Source organism: Vanessa atalanta, chromosome 12 (genome assembly GCF_905147765.1).
Source record: "Vanessa atalanta chromosome 12, ilVanAtal1.2, whole genome shotgun sequence".
Taxonomy (NCBI): Eukaryota; Metazoa; Arthropoda; class Insecta; order Lepidoptera; family Nymphalidae; genus Vanessa; species Vanessa atalanta.
In genome coordinates, this window is record NC_061882.1 from 12,009,075 (window position 1) to 12,029,727 (window position 20,653).

Genomic DNA, 20,653 nt, shown 5'->3' on the forward strand with positions numbered 1-20,653 from the left:
GCTTTCTGTATACGGCGCTACAGTACAACTAGCACGGGCGTCTAACCGCAATATAATATACAAAATAAAAACCAAAACACGAAACCGCACATAAGATATAACAATAATAGTCTCCGGATGTTTTTCTTCACCGCGGAACACGAGATGAATTACTTGGTTGGTCCGGGATCGTACCAACAATCTTCGTTTAGGATTCACATGTTCCAGCCCCTGTGCCAGCTCGACTCTTCGATACTGCTTAAGACATTTATTTCTCAAAAAACTATAAATTACTTAACATGAGAAATACGAAAAAAATAGAATGACAGTTTAACAATGTTGTGGGTAATGGAAATAAAGTTACGATTACAAGTCGTTTAGAATAAATCGTACGCTATAAGTACAGATTACTTACTCAGTTGTTATTTATATTTACACCTGAGTAAGCCTTAATAATAATAATAAGGGAAGCCGCTGGTTGCGGACTGCACAAGACCGGTCGTTGTGTCGATCTTTGGGGGAGGCCTATGTTCAGCAGTGGACGTCCTTCGGCTGAGAGATCAGATGAGATGATTAAGATTCTAGATATTCATTTTTTAAATGGCATTTCAAAGCGAAAGTTACATTGTTGGAGAGACAATTAAACATAAACAAAGTAACCAATTATAGAGCGAGTGAAACTTAAACACGGGTACAACAATTGAACAAATTAGAATTAACTGGCGCAGGGAGCTTGACGCTTTGTATACATACATATAACACGTTAAAAACAATGAAGTAGGAATAAAAATAAACAAACCTTAGGGTCACGAATTTCATGCGATTTGCGTGAGTTATTACATTAACAGTCTGTAAATTTCTCACTGCTGGGCTAAGGCCTCCTCTCCCTTTGAGGAGAAGGTTTTGGACCATATTCCACCACGCTGCTCCAATGCGGATTGGTGGTTTACACATGTGGCAGAATTTCGTTGAAATTAGACACACGCTGGTTTCCTCACAATGTTTTCCTTCACCGCAGAGCACAAGATGAATTTTAAACAAAAATTAAACCCATGAAAATTCAGTGGTGCTTGCCTGGATTTGAATCCGAAATCATCAGTTAAGATGCACGCGTTCTAACCACTGGGCCATCTCGGCTCTCATGAGTTATTAACTCAGCTATATTGTGCACTACTATGAGTTTTTGACTAATATATCTTTATTTATAATAAAACACTATTACTTTAATAATTTTTCTTCCAAAATTCTGAATAACACTATCGCCGACGTTCAAAACGCATTTTTTTCGCAAATCTATAGTGAATATCATACTTGAATCAAGACTCGATCAATGATATCGCGTCATTTCCTTTCAAATGTTGTTTATAAGGTTTTTCTCTACTTATGGTCATTCCGAACAAGCTTGGAGTTCGAGTTCAATATATAAATTTTATTGTATATGATTGATAACAAAAAGTAAGGATTGTGTTTCTTGCTAGTTTATTTCAGTTGAATCGATATTCCGAACCAGTGTTAGCTTTTGATTTAAAATTTATATTTATTAGTTTTTGTTTTGTCCTGTTAGGGAGAGAGGCGGTCGTAGATTTTCTGTATGAAAAAGTATAGTAAAAAAAGACTTCTTTGCGGTTCAAGGTCATTCCAAATTACATCAAATTCGGTTCAGTACTTTGGCCGTGAAAGAGCAACAGACAGGCAGAGTTACTTTCCTATATATACTATTAGTTATTATTAGGATATATTATCAACGTATTATTAAAATGATGCGTCGTTTCGCAAGCTTTTCATTTTGTATATTATACGATCAAGTTTTGGTGAGTTTCGAGTTTATTCTTATAGAATATTTCTACTGCACCGTTGCCAAGAAAATTGGTAGAGATGCAAACGCAGACGTCTTTATAAATTAGTTTATTGCACAATACATGTATATAAATGATATAATTTGTTGGGCTCTGTGCAATTGCGTCTCGGTATGTATCACTCATGAGCCGAGATCGGCAAATGGTTAGAACGCGTCCATCTTAACCGTTCAAAGGCAAGCACCATAGAGGATGCCTTAGCCCATTAGCACATTCACAAACTATTGTTTGATTGTATGTCACGATAATACTATATTTTCATTCATATCAGTTAAATCCTTGGCACCAATAAAACGATTCCGGGAAGGTCGTTTAAATTGAACATTGAGGTCAATAGATACCGGTATAGATAGGTTTTCAAATAGTGGAGTCTCCTATTTCTAATGTTCCGTGTCAATGTTTTAGAGATAATGTAAAATATATTCAGTATTGAATTGTTGTAGAAAATGTTTGCATTCGTTTTTAGCATTCATTACGATAGGAGATATAAACATGGTGCCAATGAGGGGTTCGCTTAGTAGTACATATGATTCGCGATGCTGTGCGCACTAACGAGTTGTGGAGGGTGGGATCATCTTACTGAAGAGTTCTGCTGAACCACGAGCTGGGCGCTGAGCGGAGCACAGCGCGGGGGAGACTGTTGGTGCGTAATATCAACACGATTCCGCAGTCTTATCGATCCGTGCCGGAAACGACCATCAAAGTGGCTTTAATGATTAAGAATTCTACAAAAATCGGGTTGCCATCCCCTCCCTCCACTTAGGAAGGTTACCACTAGGTGAAGGAAAGTGCTATATACGATGATATAAGACACTGTAATGCACTACACTACATATATTTTATATGACTACACTTGTCCCGCACGATAATCTCATTTTTTTTTGTGTTATAATAATTCCATTCTAACTAAAATTATAAATGTGACGGTGATTTTGTTTGTTACGCTTTACGTCTTAACTACTCATCCGATCTCTCATGAAATTTAATATACATGTCGACTGGGGGGTAGTCTTCAGAAAAGGACATAAGGTACTCTGAAACCACACCCTCTATTCAGAGACCGGTGAAGCCGGACACGGAAACTAGTATATTATATATATATATATGAAAAAGTCACAATATCTACCAAAAAAAACTTTAGTATACTAGAACGACGTGTCTTTCAATTCGTGTGAAGTTCAATAACGTTTTTTCGTTTAAGTTCAAGTCCTTCATTGTACATCATATGATTGTGGAAATATTTAGTGCATAAAATCTTAATTATGAGTAATGTTAAACGCTACAGAGATTAGCTTATTACGATAAAAAATGTGAACTTATTTTCATGCAGGATAAATAATAATTAATTTGTATTTAATAATATATCTAACTTGATTTTCGGTAATGAGTTTGTTGCTGGTTCCTCTTGGTAAAATCTATGTTCCGAATCGGTGGTAGATTAAAATGTAATTTATACTTGTAATGAGTTAGTTCATAAGTTCGTTTATATTTTATGTCATTTAAAAGTACGGGGCTCTTGAGAAATATTTCCATAGCCTTTGTAGTATAGAGTGATTTGGTGGTATTTTATTCAAAATGTATTCAAATGTAAGAAGTTTTTTATTTAGATGACATGGACTATGGAATAAAATATATTTTTATTCTATAACTGTGTGATAAATCGAGATGGTCCAATGATTAGAACGCGAGAATCGTAACAAATATTATTTAAAAGCTTTACTTTACATCCAGTAAATAGTGTAAAATAATTTGTTCTAACATTCGGCCGGAATCCTATTTCAACTACTGGCTACAGAATCCATATCATGTTCTAATCAATGATGTAGGTATAAATAAAAATATAAAGAGTCATAACATTGATAAATATCGTCCTGATAAATCGATATTTTATTTAGAACGTTGACTCTTTTCTTCAAACTAATGACAGGCTATTGACTCTGCCAATATTATCTTCTAATATGTCAATGGATGATAAGCTTATCAAAAATTAGCACATTCAGTGTATAATCATATCCATCTAATGGTTTTTCAGACGGATTGATTAGACAAAAATAAAGGTCAACAGCCTTAGGGCAGTAAATGGCTTAAGATTAAACGATAAAATGTGGTCGTTATTCGCAACTTATAAGATCATATGTTATCTTTTGCTTGCCGCAATTCGTTCAAAAACATTTTTTTTCAATAAATTAACTTTAGACTGATTTTTTTGTAAAGGAACTCTTGTGAACATGCTTAAGTATATTGCAATTAGTTCATGGATGATAGCACATCGAAGGAATTAAAAGATCTCTTGGATATTTCTTTGTTATAAAATTTTGTTCGAATTACAAAATCAGAAAATACCCGCTGAGTTTCTTTCTACGGTGCTTCTCGGGTCAGGGTAGTCCCTTTTCGACAGTCAATAAATGAGTACAACGCTTCTATATTTCAAAAAGGATTTTGAAATTTAAATTGATAAATAAAATCAAAGTTAAAATGTTAAGAAAAGAAGCATTACACTTGTTGGTAATTAAAAAAACTACCACGAAAGTAAAATGACGGATACAAACAACACATAAGTATCTAAGACGTTTTTTTTTTTCAGAAAACCACCACCGCCACCCAAGAAGATCTTCGAATACCTCAACAAACACGTAGTCGGACAGGAGTATGCCAAGAAAGTTCTATCAGTTGCCGTCTACAATCACTACAAGCGCATTTACAACAATGTCACGAATGGTACGACAACTGACGCCCACCACCCCCTACATCACACACACAGAGGTAAATTAATTTCAATTATCGCGATTTGAAAACTGCTGCCAAAAAATTGGTTTACAACTAGCGTCAACAACTTGTTCCCTTTTTTATTTCGCTTACAAAACCCGGCAGACGTGGTCCTGCCCGTTAAATTTAACTTATAAATAAATATTTTGGGTCATATTTCTATCAACTCGTGAAACCAAAATCAAAATATTCTTCATTCAAGTAGGCTCATAAAAGCACTTTTTGTATCGTCATTTACCCTGTTGAATTAAATGTAAAGCTACCACCGGTTCGGAAAGTACATTCTACCGATAAGAACCGGCTAGAAACTCAGTAGCTACTCTTCTCTGCCATTTTAATAACAGAGTATATCAGTAATTACTATTTTTTTTTTTATATCCTGCCTAGAAATCGATAAATACTAAGTCCACACTTTTTTATCTTTAATATCTCATTACATAGTATACAACAAAGTCGCTTACCGCTGTATGTCCTTTTGTATGCTTAGATCTTTAAAAGTACACAACAGATTTTGATGCGGTTTTTTTAGTAGATAGAGAAGTCCATAGGAATGTTTATATGTAGAATACATGCACAATTTAATAGAGAAACACTGATTATTTTAGAGGTTTCTAAAGTGATGTCGTAAATAAACACATTTTTTGCGCTTACATTGCAAACGCTGACTGAACCCTACGAGATCAAAATAATGTACTACAGTATTGAACACCTTAAAAAGGTCTTCAAAAAATTCCTTGATTATATATGTCTATCTCTAAGGGATAACCCACAATAATCATTTTTAATCCTTGACTTTTTACGAGAAATAATGGCTTATTTTCGAAGCGATTTTAAGCAATAAAACATTAATTCTTATCCAATTAAGTACCTTAAATACATTGTGCATTTAATATAGATCAATTTGGCCCTTTAGAGCATGTAATTTCAATTAATATTTTCGAAGATATAACAGTTTTAAAACGCAGGGACATGGCGATTTTTAATGTCTAATGACTGAAAAACTGAACGTTGTAAGACATTCTGTAGTATATTAATATCAGGATTGCACCCTTGCGAAGCGAATATGCCTTATTTATCGATGTTTATTCACATAAGCTTTAAAATAACTATGGAATCATATTGAAGAAACGAATATCGTGCCCTAGGAGGGATGTACTAACTTTGCGAAGTCTGACACTAGGTGTTACTAGTTTACCTTTCCTCCTCGTCTCTATACAATGATTTTCACTGTTTCTTTCAAAAATATATATAGTATGAATTTCCCGTAACATAGATATATTGCAGGGTTTTATAAGCTGTACAGCCTTTCTTTAGAAAGCATTCATATTCTCTTACTTCACGGTAAGAGAATATGAATGCAGCGTTTGTAAGAAACGCATTCGTTCGACCGTTTTTTCGTCTACATCACGAAAAACCGTTACTTTTAACGATATAATATATATGTACGTCGTTCCTGGGGGTTCATTTTAAATATTGATACAAGAAATTTTGAAAGCGGACATTATTTACTATCCTAACTTGCAAACTTTATCTCTTTGTAATGTGTGTATATGAAATCATCTTTGCTTGAATATGACTTGCAAAATATTGTAAGATATTATATAACGTACGACATTTAGGATCAATAAATTGAGTACATTGTTGATATTGTTCTGACGAAGGAATTTTTTTATTGATAATTTGTAATAGTTTTTTTTTTTTTTATGTTCAACAGGCATTCGATCAAATTTTGATCAATAAACATTAAAAAAAAATTATGGTGTTTTTACACCAAAGAAAATCTTGCAGTTTTTTTCTGAAAGTAAATTTAGTTTGCCAGTTACAATTTACGATTGTTAAATTATAAGATTAATTCAAATATTTTTTATGATTGACATAAATTTTCATATAATCAATTTAAATGTTATTATCATTAATAATTTAAATATATATAAAAAAAAGAAACGCCAACAATATAGGTATTCTTCTCGTTCGAAATTTGAATTTATATTTGTAGCTGTTGATTTGATATATTCCTACAATATTCAATTCAAATCTAAGTTCAATGGCTTTTAGTTATTCTTACAATATTATTCATAATTAGATGTGTTGACGGTCAAAGAATGTATTGTCGTCTGGGACTATAAAAATGTAGTGACAACTGACAATTCGCTTGGGAGAGTGTGTCGAATCGATTTGTGGTATTTAAAAGCGAAACTGTCACGATTTTACTCGCTCCGTATTTAAATTGCGAACCGGATTTGATCTTTTTATTTATTTTCGATAGTAATCTGTTCGAAGTTGCTTGAAAAAGCGTTTGGCCATTTATGAGCTCTGTTTCTTAAACTATATAAGAAGTTAAAAAAAAACCTTTGATATTATTTAGTCGATTTTAAAACATTTCACACATAAACAATTGATTTCTTATATTCATTATTTCTTCTCCTTTTTCTCGATGGGATTAAAATAATTCTGCCGAAAATACTTGTTTGATTTTAACCACAGAACTCCAAACAGTCAATGAGAATTTTTGCCATCTTTTACCGTCCTTTGACAAGCTAAAGAAAGCTACATCCCTCATTTTGTTAACATTTTATTTTATTTTTACATTTTAACTTGTATACATACCCGTATTTTCAAGTACAAGTTTCTCAATAATTTTTCACTTTTTCATGAGAAAGCACTCGGAGAGAACCGGATCGTGGTAGAATGAGTCGTCTTCAATACTTTTGAATTGCGGTTGATGAAAGAGTAGATTCTTAGTAAAAAGACCAACATCTTTTCGTGGATGGCTTTATTGGATTTTTCCTTGTTTTGTAAAGAATATTATTAAAGCACGAGGCTCGATTATTCACAACATTATCACATCAGTCATTTTGGTCGTCTTTTTACGGTATCTGGAATCTGGAAAAGGATAAATGATAATTAAGTAAAAATTTGTATTTGTAGAGTTTTTAGCTTATATCAATTTAGAAACCCTCTTCATTAATTGATCACCCCAATAGAGAGTTAGCTTAACAAGGACTAAACAACAATAACAAAGAATAAACAAAGACTAAAATTTAGTCCAATTCATCCCTGAAAAAAGACAGTAACTCCTAGACTCCATTTGTCGTATCTCCACAATTTGGGAGCATTGCTATTGCTGTCACAGCTAGTATCGGAATAATTGGCGTTGATGTTTTGAGCCTCGTTCAGTTTCGTGGTCAATTGGTGGCAGTTCCCTAGTAGAAGCTAGCTTTTATTTGATCTTATCAACGTAGAGTGGCTCCAGTTGTCGACGAACACGCCTTTTCCGACCTGCTTGATCCTTTGGCTTTGCAGAAAACTTAGATCACTCTTCATCTTCTAAATTTTTTTATATATTGTTATTAGTTTATTCTCTTTGCAATTCGTGAAAATATCCACAAACAAACATCAACATTTATGTTTTTTGTTTTATTTTTTTTCTATTTATATAAGTATTTTTGTTTAGATCTACTACACTTGAGTCACACCAGCGGGGCTACCGGAGGAGGGGGAGCCGGCGGAGGCACAGAGGTGCTGGAGAGAAATAACCACGAATTGAGATTGGATAAAAGCAATGTACTTTTGCTAGGACCAACTGGAAGCGGTGAGACGAATATACATTTAACCGTTTTGGAAACAATTTGGGTGAATTAGTTTCACATTCGTTATATGGCCTAACCATGGATTTATGAATAAATACTTTTTACTCTTAATATAGGATGGTGTTTGTTTAGAATTAGGATATCTTTAAAGTCTTAGTTTTGTCTCAATATTAATAAATTATATGTTCGTAGGTAAAACATTGCTCGCGCAAACTATAGCGCAATGTCTTGACGTACCCTTCGCGATCTGCGATTGCACGACACTGACGCAGGCTGGCTACGTAGGTGAAGATATCGAAAGCGTCATCGCGAAACTGTTGCAAGACGCTAACTTCAAGTGCGTTTTATTACATTCGTATCATTATATGCGTTTAATATTGTCACCGTATTGTACCATATTCGCCAACTCATATAAAGCTTAAATCTAAACTCCATATAGCCACCAAGCTATCATATATTAATTGATTTGATTTAATGTCTCGTCATAATAATAAATTAGTAATCATTGAAATTACAGTGTCGAACGTGCTCAAACGGGCATCGTGTTTCTTGACGAAGTGGATAAAATCGGTGCCGTACCCGGCATACATCAACTCAGAGACGTGGGAGGTCAGTTTATATTTTTTATTTACTATTTTTTTTTTTTAAGGAACCTTGTTCAAGCCCAGAACTAACTTTAATTCAACACGACCATTTATACGGATACAAAACACATCTAGATAATCCGAATCTTTGGTCCTTCGAGCAGGATATAAAGCAAAAAATGGTATCACATTTCCCAGGCGAGGGCGTCCAGCAGGGAATGCTGAAGATGCTCGAGGGCGCCGTGGTGTCGGTGCCCGAGCGGAACTCGCGCAAGCTGCGCGGCGACGCGGTGCAGGTGGACACCACCAACATCCTGTTCGTGGCCAGCGGCGCCTACAACGGGCTGGACCGGCTCATCCAGCGCCGCAACAACGAGAAGTACCTCGGGTTCGGCGCGTGGGACCCCAAGTCGGGGCGGCGCGCGGCGCTGGCGGCGGCCGCGGCCGACGCGTCGCCGCTCGACAGCGCGCGCGCCGAGGCCGACGAGCGCGACCACTGGCTGCGCGCCGTGCAGGCGCGCGACCTCATCGACTTCGGCATGATCCCCGTGAGTGCCCGCAGCGCCCGCCGCGCCCGCAGCCCGCCTCTCGCGTGATCGTGGACGCCGATTCGTTACATTTGCCGTTGGCCTTCGTCCGCAGGAATTCGTCGGCAGGTTCCCGGTGCTGGTGCCCTTCCACAGTCTCAACCAGGACCTGCTCGTGAGGATACTCACAGAACCCAAGAATGCTATTGTGAGTATTTTTATTTACCCCTCAAAATGTCTTGCCTTATGCCCTCGGTGTGAATACTTTCTATATTTCGATTGCAACGGTCGCAGGTGGCGCAGTACAAGCTGCTGTTCGCGATGGACAAGTGCGAGCTTTCGTTTAGTGATGAAGCGCTGCAAGCCGTCGCCTCGCTCGCGATGGAGCGCAAGACCGGAGCGAGAGGACTCAGAGCCATCATGGTGAGACCGATTATGTTGTCACACACTTGATAATTATTTCTATTTCACTGGATACATTAAACTACAGTTATACAGCTAGTCCTCGCTACTAGTTCACTTCGTTTCGTCCCAGTTCAGTCAGTTCTAGATCCAGCTATTGACAATTCCTATTTCGATTTCCGCAGGAAAACCTGCTCCTGGAGGTGATGTTCGAGATCCCCGGCTCCGACATCACGTGCGTGCACATACACGAGGGCTGCGTGTCCCGCAGCGAGCCGCCGCAGCTGCGGAGGCGGCACGCGCAGCGGGAGCGCGACCTGCACCACTGGCCCTCGGTGCGCGTCACCAACTGTACGTAGGGACACACACACACACACAGCGCGACCTGCACCACTGGCCCTCGGTGCGCGTCACCAACTGTACGTAGGGACACACACACACACACACAGCGCGACCTGCACCACTGGCCCTCGGTGCGCGTCACCAACTGTACGTAGGGACACACATACACACACACAGCGCGACCTGCACCACTGGCCCTCGGTGCGCGTCACCAACTGTACGTAGGGACACACACACACACACACAGCGCGACCTGCACCACTGGCCCTCGGTGCGCGTCACCAACTGTACGTAGGGACACACACACACACACACAGCGCGACCTGCACCACTGGCCCTCGGTGCGCGTCACCAACTGTACGTAGGGACACACACACACACACAGCGCGACCTGCACCACTGGCCCTCGGTGCGCGTCACCAACTGTACGTAGGGACACACACACACACACAGCGCGACCTGCACCACTGGCCCTCGGTGCGCGTCACCAACTGTACGTAGGGACACACACACACACACACAGCGCGACCTGCACCACTGGCCCTCGGTGCGCGTCACCAACTGTACGTAGGGACACACACACACACACACAGCGCGACCTGCACCACTGGCCCTCGGTGCGCGTCACCAACTGTACGTAGGGACACACACACACACACACAGCGCGACCTGCACCACTGGCCCTCGGTGCGCGTCACCAACTGTACGTAGGGACACACACACACACACACAGCGCGACCTGCACCACTGGCCCTCGGTGCGCGTCACCAACTGTACGTAGGGACACACACACACACACACAGCGCGACCTGCACCACTGGCCCTCGGTGCGCGTCACCAACTGTACGTAGGGACACACACACACACACACAGCGCGACCTGCACCACTGGCCCTCGGTGCGCGTCACCAACTGTACGTAGGGACACACACACACACACACAGCGCGACCTGCACCACTGGCCCTCGGTGCGCGTCACCAACTGTACGTAGGGACACACACACACACACACAGCGCGACCTGCACCACTGGCCCTCGGTGCGCGTCACCAACTGTACGTAGGGACACACACACACAGCGCGACCTGCACCACTGGCCCTCGGTGCGCGTCACCAACTGTACGTAGGGACACACACACACACACACAGCGCGACCTGCACCACTGGCCCTCGGTGCGCGTCACCAACTGTACGTAGGGACACACACACACACACACACAGCGCGACCTGCACCACTGGCCCTCGGTGCGCGTCACCAACTGTACGTAGGGACACACACACACACACACAGCGCGACCTGCACCACTGGCCCTCGGTGCGCGTCACCAACTGTACGTAGGGACACACACACACACACACAGCGCGACCTGCACCACTGGCCCTCGGTGCGCGTCACCAACTGTACGTAGGGACACACACACACACACACAGCGCGACCTGCACCACTGGCCCTCGGTGCGCGTCACCAACTGTACGTAGGGACACACACACACAGCGCGACCTGCACCACTGGCCCTCGGTGCGCGTCACCAACTGTACGTAGGGACACACACACACACACACACAGCGCGACCTGCACCACTGGCCCTCGGTGCGCGTCACCAACTGTACGTAGGGACACACACACACACACACACAGCGCGACCTGCACCACTGGCCCTCGGTGCGCGTCACCAACTGTACGTAGGGACACACACACACACACACAGCGCGACCTGCACCACTGGCCCTCGGTGCGCGTCACCAACTGTACGTAGGGACACACATACACACACACAGCGCGACCTGCACCACTGGCCCTCGGTGCGCGTCACCAACTGTACGTAGGGACACACACACACACACACAGCGCGACCTGCACCACTGGCCCTCGGTGCGCGTCACCAACTGTACGTAGGGACACACACACACACACACAGCGCGACCTGCACCACTGGCCCTCGGTGCGCGTCACCAACTGTACGTAGGGACACACACACACACACAGCGCGACCTGCACCACTGGCCCTCGGTGCGCGTCACCAACTGTACGTAGGGACACACATACACACACACAGCGCGACTTGCACCACTGGCCCTCGGTGCGCGTCACCAACTGTACGTAGGGACACACATACACACACACAGCGCGACCTGCACCACTGGCCCTCGGTGCGCGTCACCAACTGTACGTAGGGACACACACACACACACACAGCGCGACCTGCACCACTGGCCCTCGGTGCGCGTCACCAACTGTACGTAGGGACACACACACACACACACAGCGCGACCTGCACCACTGGCCCTCGGTGCGCGTCACCAACTGTACGTAGGGACACACATACACACACACAGCGCGACTTGCACCACTGGCCCTCGGTGCGCGTCACCAACTGGACACACACTCCTATACCCAAGGCTCCTAAAGAATAAGCAAACAATTTGTTAATATTTAGCTAACTACAAATATTATGTTAATTCTAGATAAGGGTCTATATAAATTTCTAGAAGTGATTATAGTGTAGGGAATGATAAAAATAATAATGAATAGTAAAGTAAATAGTAGAAATTAAATTAGAAAACTCGAAAATTAAAAACCTCGAAAAAACTTCAAAAGCTAAATAATATTTTAGAGATATACCTTTTCATTTATTCCAATGAGCCCAAACTTGATACATCTGCTGTAAATAGGAGGGGAGTTAGGTAACTTCTGTTTTCAAAAGATGCTGCGTCCGGCTAGGGTTATTATATTTTTTTGTAATTACATTGATGAGTAGTAGAAGTTATTCAAATCTCTTCAACAACAAACAACAACTCATAGCAAAGTTAATTTTTAAACAAAAACAACATCAATATCGGCTCATCCGTTTTGGAGCTGCTATACCATTTATAGACACACAGATAAACAATAAACTTATAACACTTTCATGAATAGAAATAACCGACACAAAGAGTAGTGTTTCAATAAAAAACATTTAAACAAAAACATTTATACTATCCGTAATGAGAATGTCTTTTTTTTTTAAATAGTAATGGGGCACAATTGAGCATAAAAAGTTTAATTAATTATTTCACGCATTAAAGCTTTTTTCACCTGTAATATGTAAAGGTTGTATATTTAAGGAACTGTGTATAGATATTGTCAAACAAGACAAATTTTATGATTACATTTACATCCGTGTGAGGGGGGGAGGGGGGAAGGCAGACGTGGAGGGTAGACGTGAAATCGTAATGAACAAAGTCACTTTTGCGTTTATAATATTCGTTATTTTTATTCGGATTTAATAATAGTCTATTTAAAGGATTTATTAATATTTATTTAAATACATATAAATAACGTTTGAATCATAATCGATAATTATGAAAGCTTACATTTTTTTTTCTATTATTTTTCTTCCAGGAAGAATGCATTAAAGCTGCGATGTGGCCACGATCAAAGAATGGATGTACTATTTAAATTTGCGTTAGTGTTATTACGAACAGCGTTTCAACTAGCAGGTTTATTTTAAATATATTAGAATCATTAAAGCATTACATAAGAATAAAATATATAGCTCAGAAAACATCTTAGAGTCAGCGTTCTGGCCCTTATTTCGTCGGCGCATATTATGATTTCAATTCATGAAAATTTGTTTTAAATGACTTTTTTACTAAGTTAAAACTCAAAATCTACAACATTTTTATTTAGTTCTAGTGCAGTGTTTAGTTTCATACGCTTTACATGAAATATAATGAGTTTAGTTTTCATACGTTTTCGTACGTCATATATAAAATTAGATTATGTATAAATATTATCTCCAAATATTCGTAAATAAAAATCTTAAAATCGAAAGTCTACTATTGGCAAAGACTTTAGATTTAAATATTGGCAGGAGGATTAACATATTTCATGCGATTTGCTTATAGGTCTTTTCTAATGTACACCACATATATAATCTCTATGATATGTCTTTAATTAAGATACAACACTTTGCATTTAAACTTATATCCATTTTTATCTTAATGTCAAAGTATTTATTTTTTTCTCGACCAGTGATGTCACGATCAATGTTGTTTATTTTACTCAACCTGCCATTAGAATAGTCTTAATTGAACTTTACATTCTGACCTGTAAGTGATTATTTCACTTTGATATAATAAATTTATGTGTTATTCTATTGCAGGAACTAAAAGCGACGGAACCCGAGCCGTCTGTCACTCAGTGTGCGCTGTGAGGACGAGTATGGTGGTCATGACGACAGACTACGAATAGAAACTGCATAGACAAACAATAATCTATAGACAATTGAATTTTCCATAGATAAAAAAAATAAAAAAAAAATCAAGAACATAACAAAAAAAAAGATTAATGATAACTAATTATCCAGTTTTTTGATTTGTTTAACATTTCTAACTGTATTTGATGAAAATATTTATAACATTATCCACACGAAGGCTAGTTTCAGCATTTAAAATCAGTAATTTTATAATTGAAGTTTACATTTGAGTTGATGAAGATATTCTTGATTTGTTTTAGCACCAAATTAGTTTAGAAATTGAAGATAATTGTTTCAAAATTAAAATCCGAAAAAATTAAAAAAATTCGTTACTATAATAACTATTTTAACGACTAAAATGTTTTAATTTGAAAATTACAAAGATTGAATATTATACTTGTTTTAAAACACAAGTTTGCTCTAATTCTAATACTTTATGTTTTATAAAAATGATCTTTATTTATAGTTCCTTTAGGGCTAAATTTCGAGTTTTGTGTAAAAATACAAAAAGTAAATTTAATAAGGAAACATGTTGTATTGTCAGCCACCGTACAACATTGCTCTTGTGATGTAAATTACTGTAAATAATAATTAATAGAAAAATCTAGATAAAATAGTTAAGGTTCCATAGATTAGATTTTTTTTTTCTATGCCCATATAAGTTAAGTACCGAAATATATAGTAATAATACTGTTTGGAAACACTGTGAGAGAAATTATATTTTGACAATTGTTTTTTTTTTTAATTTTATTTTAATTATTTTCTATTTAAATATTGTTAAGTTGTGACGTGATTATGAAAAAAAAGAGAAATTTCAGAAATTTCAAGTTACGATACATGGTGCGTAAATTATTTAAAAAGTAATCACATTGCAGCTACAATTAAAATAGTCTAAGCCTATTTTCGAGATAAAATATAAAGAAAGAACGGAATTATTGTTTGATTATTCCACTAGGGTCTAGTGGCTAACCTAAAAAATGCAGACCTATATTATAGTATTTACCTATGTCATATATAAAGTTATTGGGGTCTGAAGAAAGTAGTAACTTGATATTTGAAATATGGCACCGACTAAGTACACTCTCGTAACTCTTTGAAAAATAACCCAGAGTCAATAGTCTGGATTATCTCCCCTTCATATCGGATTGCCGTTCCTTTATTATGAGAAAGAAGATTAAAAAAAAGAACCTGTGTTTGCACACTCACTCGTACAGTACAATATTTCACTATAATATAGTCTTCGTTGCACTTGGCTGTCATTATCCAAATTATATTTACAAAACGAAACTGATTTTAATAAATTTATTACATGAATATATTAATTAATAACAGAGTATTATTACAAAAAAAAGTATAACAATGACGTCTAGCCGTATTTCGCTCTGCCTCCCGCCAAAAGTTAATTAATTTAAAACCAATCTGACAGTTTGATATTATGACGTTCGGAAAGTTTGACTAATTCCTTTATCTATACATATAATAAAACCCTAACTGATCGAAAACTGTACATAGAAGATATTTGAGAAAAAATTGAACTGGGGGTATTTATTAACGCATTTGATCATATTAATATGATTTTTAGAATTGTTGTCTGTTTATATATCCGTTAGTTACAGCTAATCTCGGAAACGGCTTTACCGATTTGGATGCGGTTTTCACTGATATACTGTAGTTAGATCGAGGTAACATAAAGGCTTTGTTTTATTAAAATCGAGATGTCATGGAACCAGGGCTAATATTAAAACCTCTTTAAAGAGATCTAGTGATTTCATCATCTCTTTGCATTTGAAAATAAGTATACTATGAATATAAATGGGTATGGCTTTTAAGCGAGTCGAGTACATATGGCTAGTTTTATGTGACTCTGTCGCGTGTTCGCAACTGCAAAAAATCGATGCTATAATCCCCGACATCATTACGTGTAATATCGTGTAATATACATTGCGCAGTTAGACAAATACTTATTGGGAACTACAATGCCAACAACGATAGACTCAAAGATACACAGATATGTCAACCATATAATAATCCTACTGGAGGCTTAAAAACAGCGAACGGTGTCGCGGCCACCAGCTAGTAATATTATAAATTTGTTCTTTGATCCTTCTTATTTTCCCGGTTGACGTTAATTGTCAATATATATTGTTTATTTTAACAATTGTACTATCTATTGCAAGCAAAACTTAAACGTAGTTTTTCTTTTGAATTTAAACTTTGTTATTTTATAATCATAGTTTTATCTGTAATCCGTATAGCCGTAGCAAACGAGAACTGTAATTAACTATATATTTTCTTGTTTTTTTTTTTTTAAAGGTTATATCTCGTTACTTCTGAAGGATGTTTGGAATAAATGATTCAGTTGGGAAAACATCAAAATATATTAAATTATTCGATTCTTAACACTTAATGACTAAAACATAACAATATTAGTTTAAACAACCATATTTCTTGCGTCACTAATTTCCTTATAAGACTCGCTTCTAACGATGTCCAACAAGATTTCAACCATTCTATAGACCTCTTCGTAAGTCGTATACAAAGCAGCGGGAGTCAGACGAATGACATTCGGATCTCTGAAATCTGGAACGACGCCTCGAGCCTTTAACGCCAACGAAATCCTGTAGCCCTCGTCATGTTCCAAACACACGTGACCCCCTCTCTTCTCATCGTCCCTCGGGTTACCAATTGTAAATCCGTAACTTGATAACTTAGTGTCTACTAGAAACATTAAGTACGCGGTGATGTGGAGGGATTTCTTCCTAATATTCTTCAGTCCAGCTTCTTTGAACAACTTCAAGGAGCCCTCGAGTCCCGCCATTGAAAAAAGGTGCGGTGTTCCAATCTGCCAACCGGTAGCGTCTCGTCGGTGTTCGAATTCTTGGAGCAATTTGAATTGGGTGTCTGCCTTGTTACCGTGCCAACCAGCCAGGCCTGGGATCTGATCGAAGTGTTTTCTGTTTATGTATAAGCTTGCCGTAGAACCTGGACCACCGTTTAAATACTTATACGTGCACCAAACAGCAAAATCTATGTCCAATGATTTTAAATTAACTTCGACCGCGCCAATAGCGTGACTTAAATCCCATCCTATGATAATATTCCTCTTCTTTGCCGCTTCACTTATCTTTCTCATGTCTAAAATTTGCGCTGATCTGTAATATACTGTCGGCAACAAGACCAATGCGACATCTGGAGTCATTGCTTCAATAACATCATCCTCATCGACAAATTTTCCTTTGCACCTAACAATTTTAACTGCATCTTTTATTTCGTATCCCTTTAGTCTGACTTGGCTTTCAATGGCGTATCGATCGGTAGGAAAATTGATATCGTCTACAAGTATTTTGTACTTATCCTTAGTTGGTTTATAAAAAGTGCTAACCGCCTGGTGTATGTTAACAGTAGTGCAAGCAGTAACGGCTACTTCGTCATCGTCGACACCGACCAACTCCGCCATTAATTTAGCTAAATGTATTGAATACAGATGGTATTTGTTCTCCTCCACATTCCAAATTTTGATGGCTTCTTTTTTCCATTTGTCAACAACGTTTAGTATAGATTCCTCTGCGTCCTTTGTTGCTAGTCCTAACGAGTTTCCACACATGTAAATACTGTCCTTCTTCAAGTAAAAACGCTGTCGAAAATGCCCTAGACTATCGTTGTTGTCCATGAATAAGGGATAGTTATTTCCATCTTGAAATTGCTTTTCCATCTTTATGGCAAAATTATTTTTATTCTCGACGTTTATTTAGACAATATAATATTGATACGATTTGGTCAATGTGTCGTCCGTAAATTAAAGTGTATGATGTCGGTGTTTTTATATAAAATGATGTTTATAACGTATGCACACATTATTAATGTTTATTTGTAATATGCTGTTGACTTCGCTGCATTTTTTTCGTAATTAACCATGATATAATCTTAATCAGGACAGTCCTGTTACGGATACCTGCATGAAATGGTAATAATGATTTTTGTTGTAGTTATTCATTTTTCATCATCATCACCTTTACAAATAAAATCAGTGACAAATCTTGAGTGTGTGGTTTTAGAGATAACTGACTCCGCAGAAACAAATTGTATAAATACTGCGTAATTCAAGCTGTGAACTACGTCAAATCTAGCTAATGAACCTTATAAAATTAATACATTACATACATACTATTATTAAATTATTCAAATTTAAAGATGGAATAAAATGAGACTCGATTTAAATTGGTATTAATCAATATTGTAAATATAATATTTACAATGATAAATATTAATGTGCGAAAATACAAACGAACTCCATTCCCTCACCTTTATAATCCTTTTCGGCACGACCGGAAATAGTTCATTCAAATAAACACAACCAACAGACTTATATTCATTCCAAGGCACAAGAAATTCAGTATAAAAAAAGAGCGGAGCCTCTGTCACTGAGAATTTTTATCAGAAAAACTTTTCACCATAAACCTGAAAATCTGAAGCTTGAAGCAAATATAAAATGGACTGATAAAATAACACAACTTTCAAATCTTGATTTAAATCTCGTTGTTAATAACGGTTACATCGGCGGCTAATTTGCCCAACATGAAATTAATTGTAACAATCCTATAATAATGAACATAAGAGTCACCCTACTTACGAGAATGTCTCCATGAAAATAAGCTTGCGTCTAATATCTTTAATAGTGTGATTAAGTCATAAAAGTGATAGGCTGCTTCAGAGCGCATCAACGAATTTTCACCGGTTTCTTGGCATTCGGGGGCTTAATTGTCCGTGAAAAATGTTTTTGTGTCCAGTACCGTCTTTACCATAAATTCATACTGGGCTCAGGGATTCCATTCTAACTGGGGGATCGAAAGGCCGATTAATTTAGTTATACTGATTGGTATAACCAAACGAAAATGTTTTGAGTAACCCTTGAAATCTTTTTTCGACATTCTATCAAAATGGAGCGATAATGATGGTGTAGTTTAATGATTCGCTATCATTTCGGACTTTTTGGAACTTTGTGTCTACTTAAGTAATACTAGGTATACTACTAATAATTTGAAAGGAAATATATTATTTGGTCAAGAGATACGGTTTTTTTCGAAATTAAACATTTTAGTAATAATGAAGAAATAACTTAAAAGTACTAAAAAGTCTTTAATTTCCGTCTGGGCATTCCCCCTAATTGTGCTAAATGGATTATTTTATCATAATATTATTAACAATTTTCATTTAATAATCACAATACAACAAATTTATATTTTTAAAATTTAAATAAGTACGATAAACGACTGCCGTATTTTTATTCATTATATAAATAATAAATTTTATTTATATTAAGACGCATAATGCCAAATAAATAACATTTACTAACTGATGCAAAACGGAATCGTAATAAACATCATTGGAAAAATATTTCAGTAATGAACCTTTTAAATAGAAAAGGTTATCTTTTACAACACAAGACGACCGACGTTTAGAAATCTATCGCTTTACAAATTAGGTTACTATATGAACCCTAAGGATATACTTTAGATACTTATGATGTGTAGACACTGGCGTAGCTAGGCGGGTAAGGGCCCCGGTGCATAGAAAAAGAATCGGGCCCTCGCCCCCTCTCTAACGTGTATTGGCATTCAAAATTATAGATAGTAATAAGAATAGGATACAGGATACAGTGAGTTGAACATATCGTTAGTAAGTTAAATCCATACTTCATCTCTATTCAAAGCTCTTTTCATAGATTAGGTTAGAGGGCCCCCAGAGCTCAGGGGCCCTGGTGCACTGCACCACCTGGCCCTACGATAGCTACGCCACTTTGTGTAGAGTATTTTCTTAATAACGAGTGCACAAGTATGTGTGCAAATACTAATGCACTCTCTTCCCCAACCCTCTTAATCCGAATGGACGAAAAATACGACACGACGGAAAAAGTTAATTCTATCAGAATATAAAATGTATATAAATCAAAGTCAGTACCAAATGTTATAAAATATCTAGTTGAAGTTTTTTTGCCTTCGAACATGCAATCATATACGTAATATTCTTCTTCATAAACTAATTGCTTAAATTATTAAAAGTATCTTTATATTTTTACTTTACATTCCTTAGAATTGTCAACAAAATGAATAGAAAGACGTATACAGAGAATTACGCACAGTAAATTGTTGATGCATACTCTCAAAAACAACACTAACAACATATACATTTGTTGTTTTATTAGATAACCTGTTACGTTTGATCGTGATCATTTCATCATAGCTGTCCAGTACACCCTGTAACCTTGGCTGTCATAACTGACGTCACGTCACTTAGAGATTATATTCTCGCTATTAAACATACAGTCGGGATTAACTCGTTAAATATAAGTAAACAATTCGTTATCACCAACA

General features: G+C 37.6%; 2 protein-coding genes across 7 annotated transcripts in view; one reads left to right on the forward strand and one right to left on the reverse strand.

The window, feature by feature from the left end:
* The window catches only part of LOC125067960 (ATP-dependent Clp protease ATP-binding subunit clpX-like, mitochondrial), a 39,756-nt gene extending 24,542 nt beyond the window's left edge, over positions 1-15,214 (forward strand). Inside the window, exons 4-13 of one of the 6 annotated variants that reach the window (XM_047676897.1) lie at positions 4,420-4,598; positions 8,056-8,193; positions 8,384-8,528; positions 8,709-8,800; positions 8,974-9,323; positions 9,418-9,510; positions 9,597-9,725; positions 9,890-10,039; positions 13,427-13,524; positions 14,190-15,214. In XM_047676897.1, coding sequence (XP_047532853.1) covers positions 4,420-4,598; positions 8,056-8,193; positions 8,384-8,528; positions 8,709-8,800; positions 8,974-9,323; positions 9,418-9,510; positions 9,597-9,725; positions 9,890-10,039; positions 13,427-13,483 — 1,333 coding nt within the window. In that variant the 3' untranslated portion in view covers positions 13,484-13,524; positions 14,190-15,214. Of the gene's footprint in view, positions 1-4,419; positions 4,599-8,055; positions 8,194-8,383; positions 8,529-8,708; positions 8,801-8,973; positions 9,324-9,417; positions 9,511-9,596; positions 9,726-9,889; positions 10,056-13,426; positions 13,526-14,189 lie in introns of those variants that run through there. The other 5 variants (XM_047676898.1, XM_047676902.1, XM_047676900.1 and 2 more) reach the window with 5 other exon arrangements.
* Positions 15,215-16,687: 1,473 nt separating this feature from the next.
* On the reverse strand, positions 16,688-18,077 carry LOC125067962 (kynureninase-like). The gene has a single exon (XM_047676903.1). The coding sequence runs from the start codon at positions 17,992-17,994 to the stop codon at positions 16,714-16,716; it is 1,281 nt and encodes a 426-aa protein (XP_047532859.1). The 5' UTR covers positions 17,995-18,077; the 3' UTR covers positions 16,688-16,713.
* Between the last annotated feature and the right edge of the window lie 2,576 nt (positions 18,078-20,653).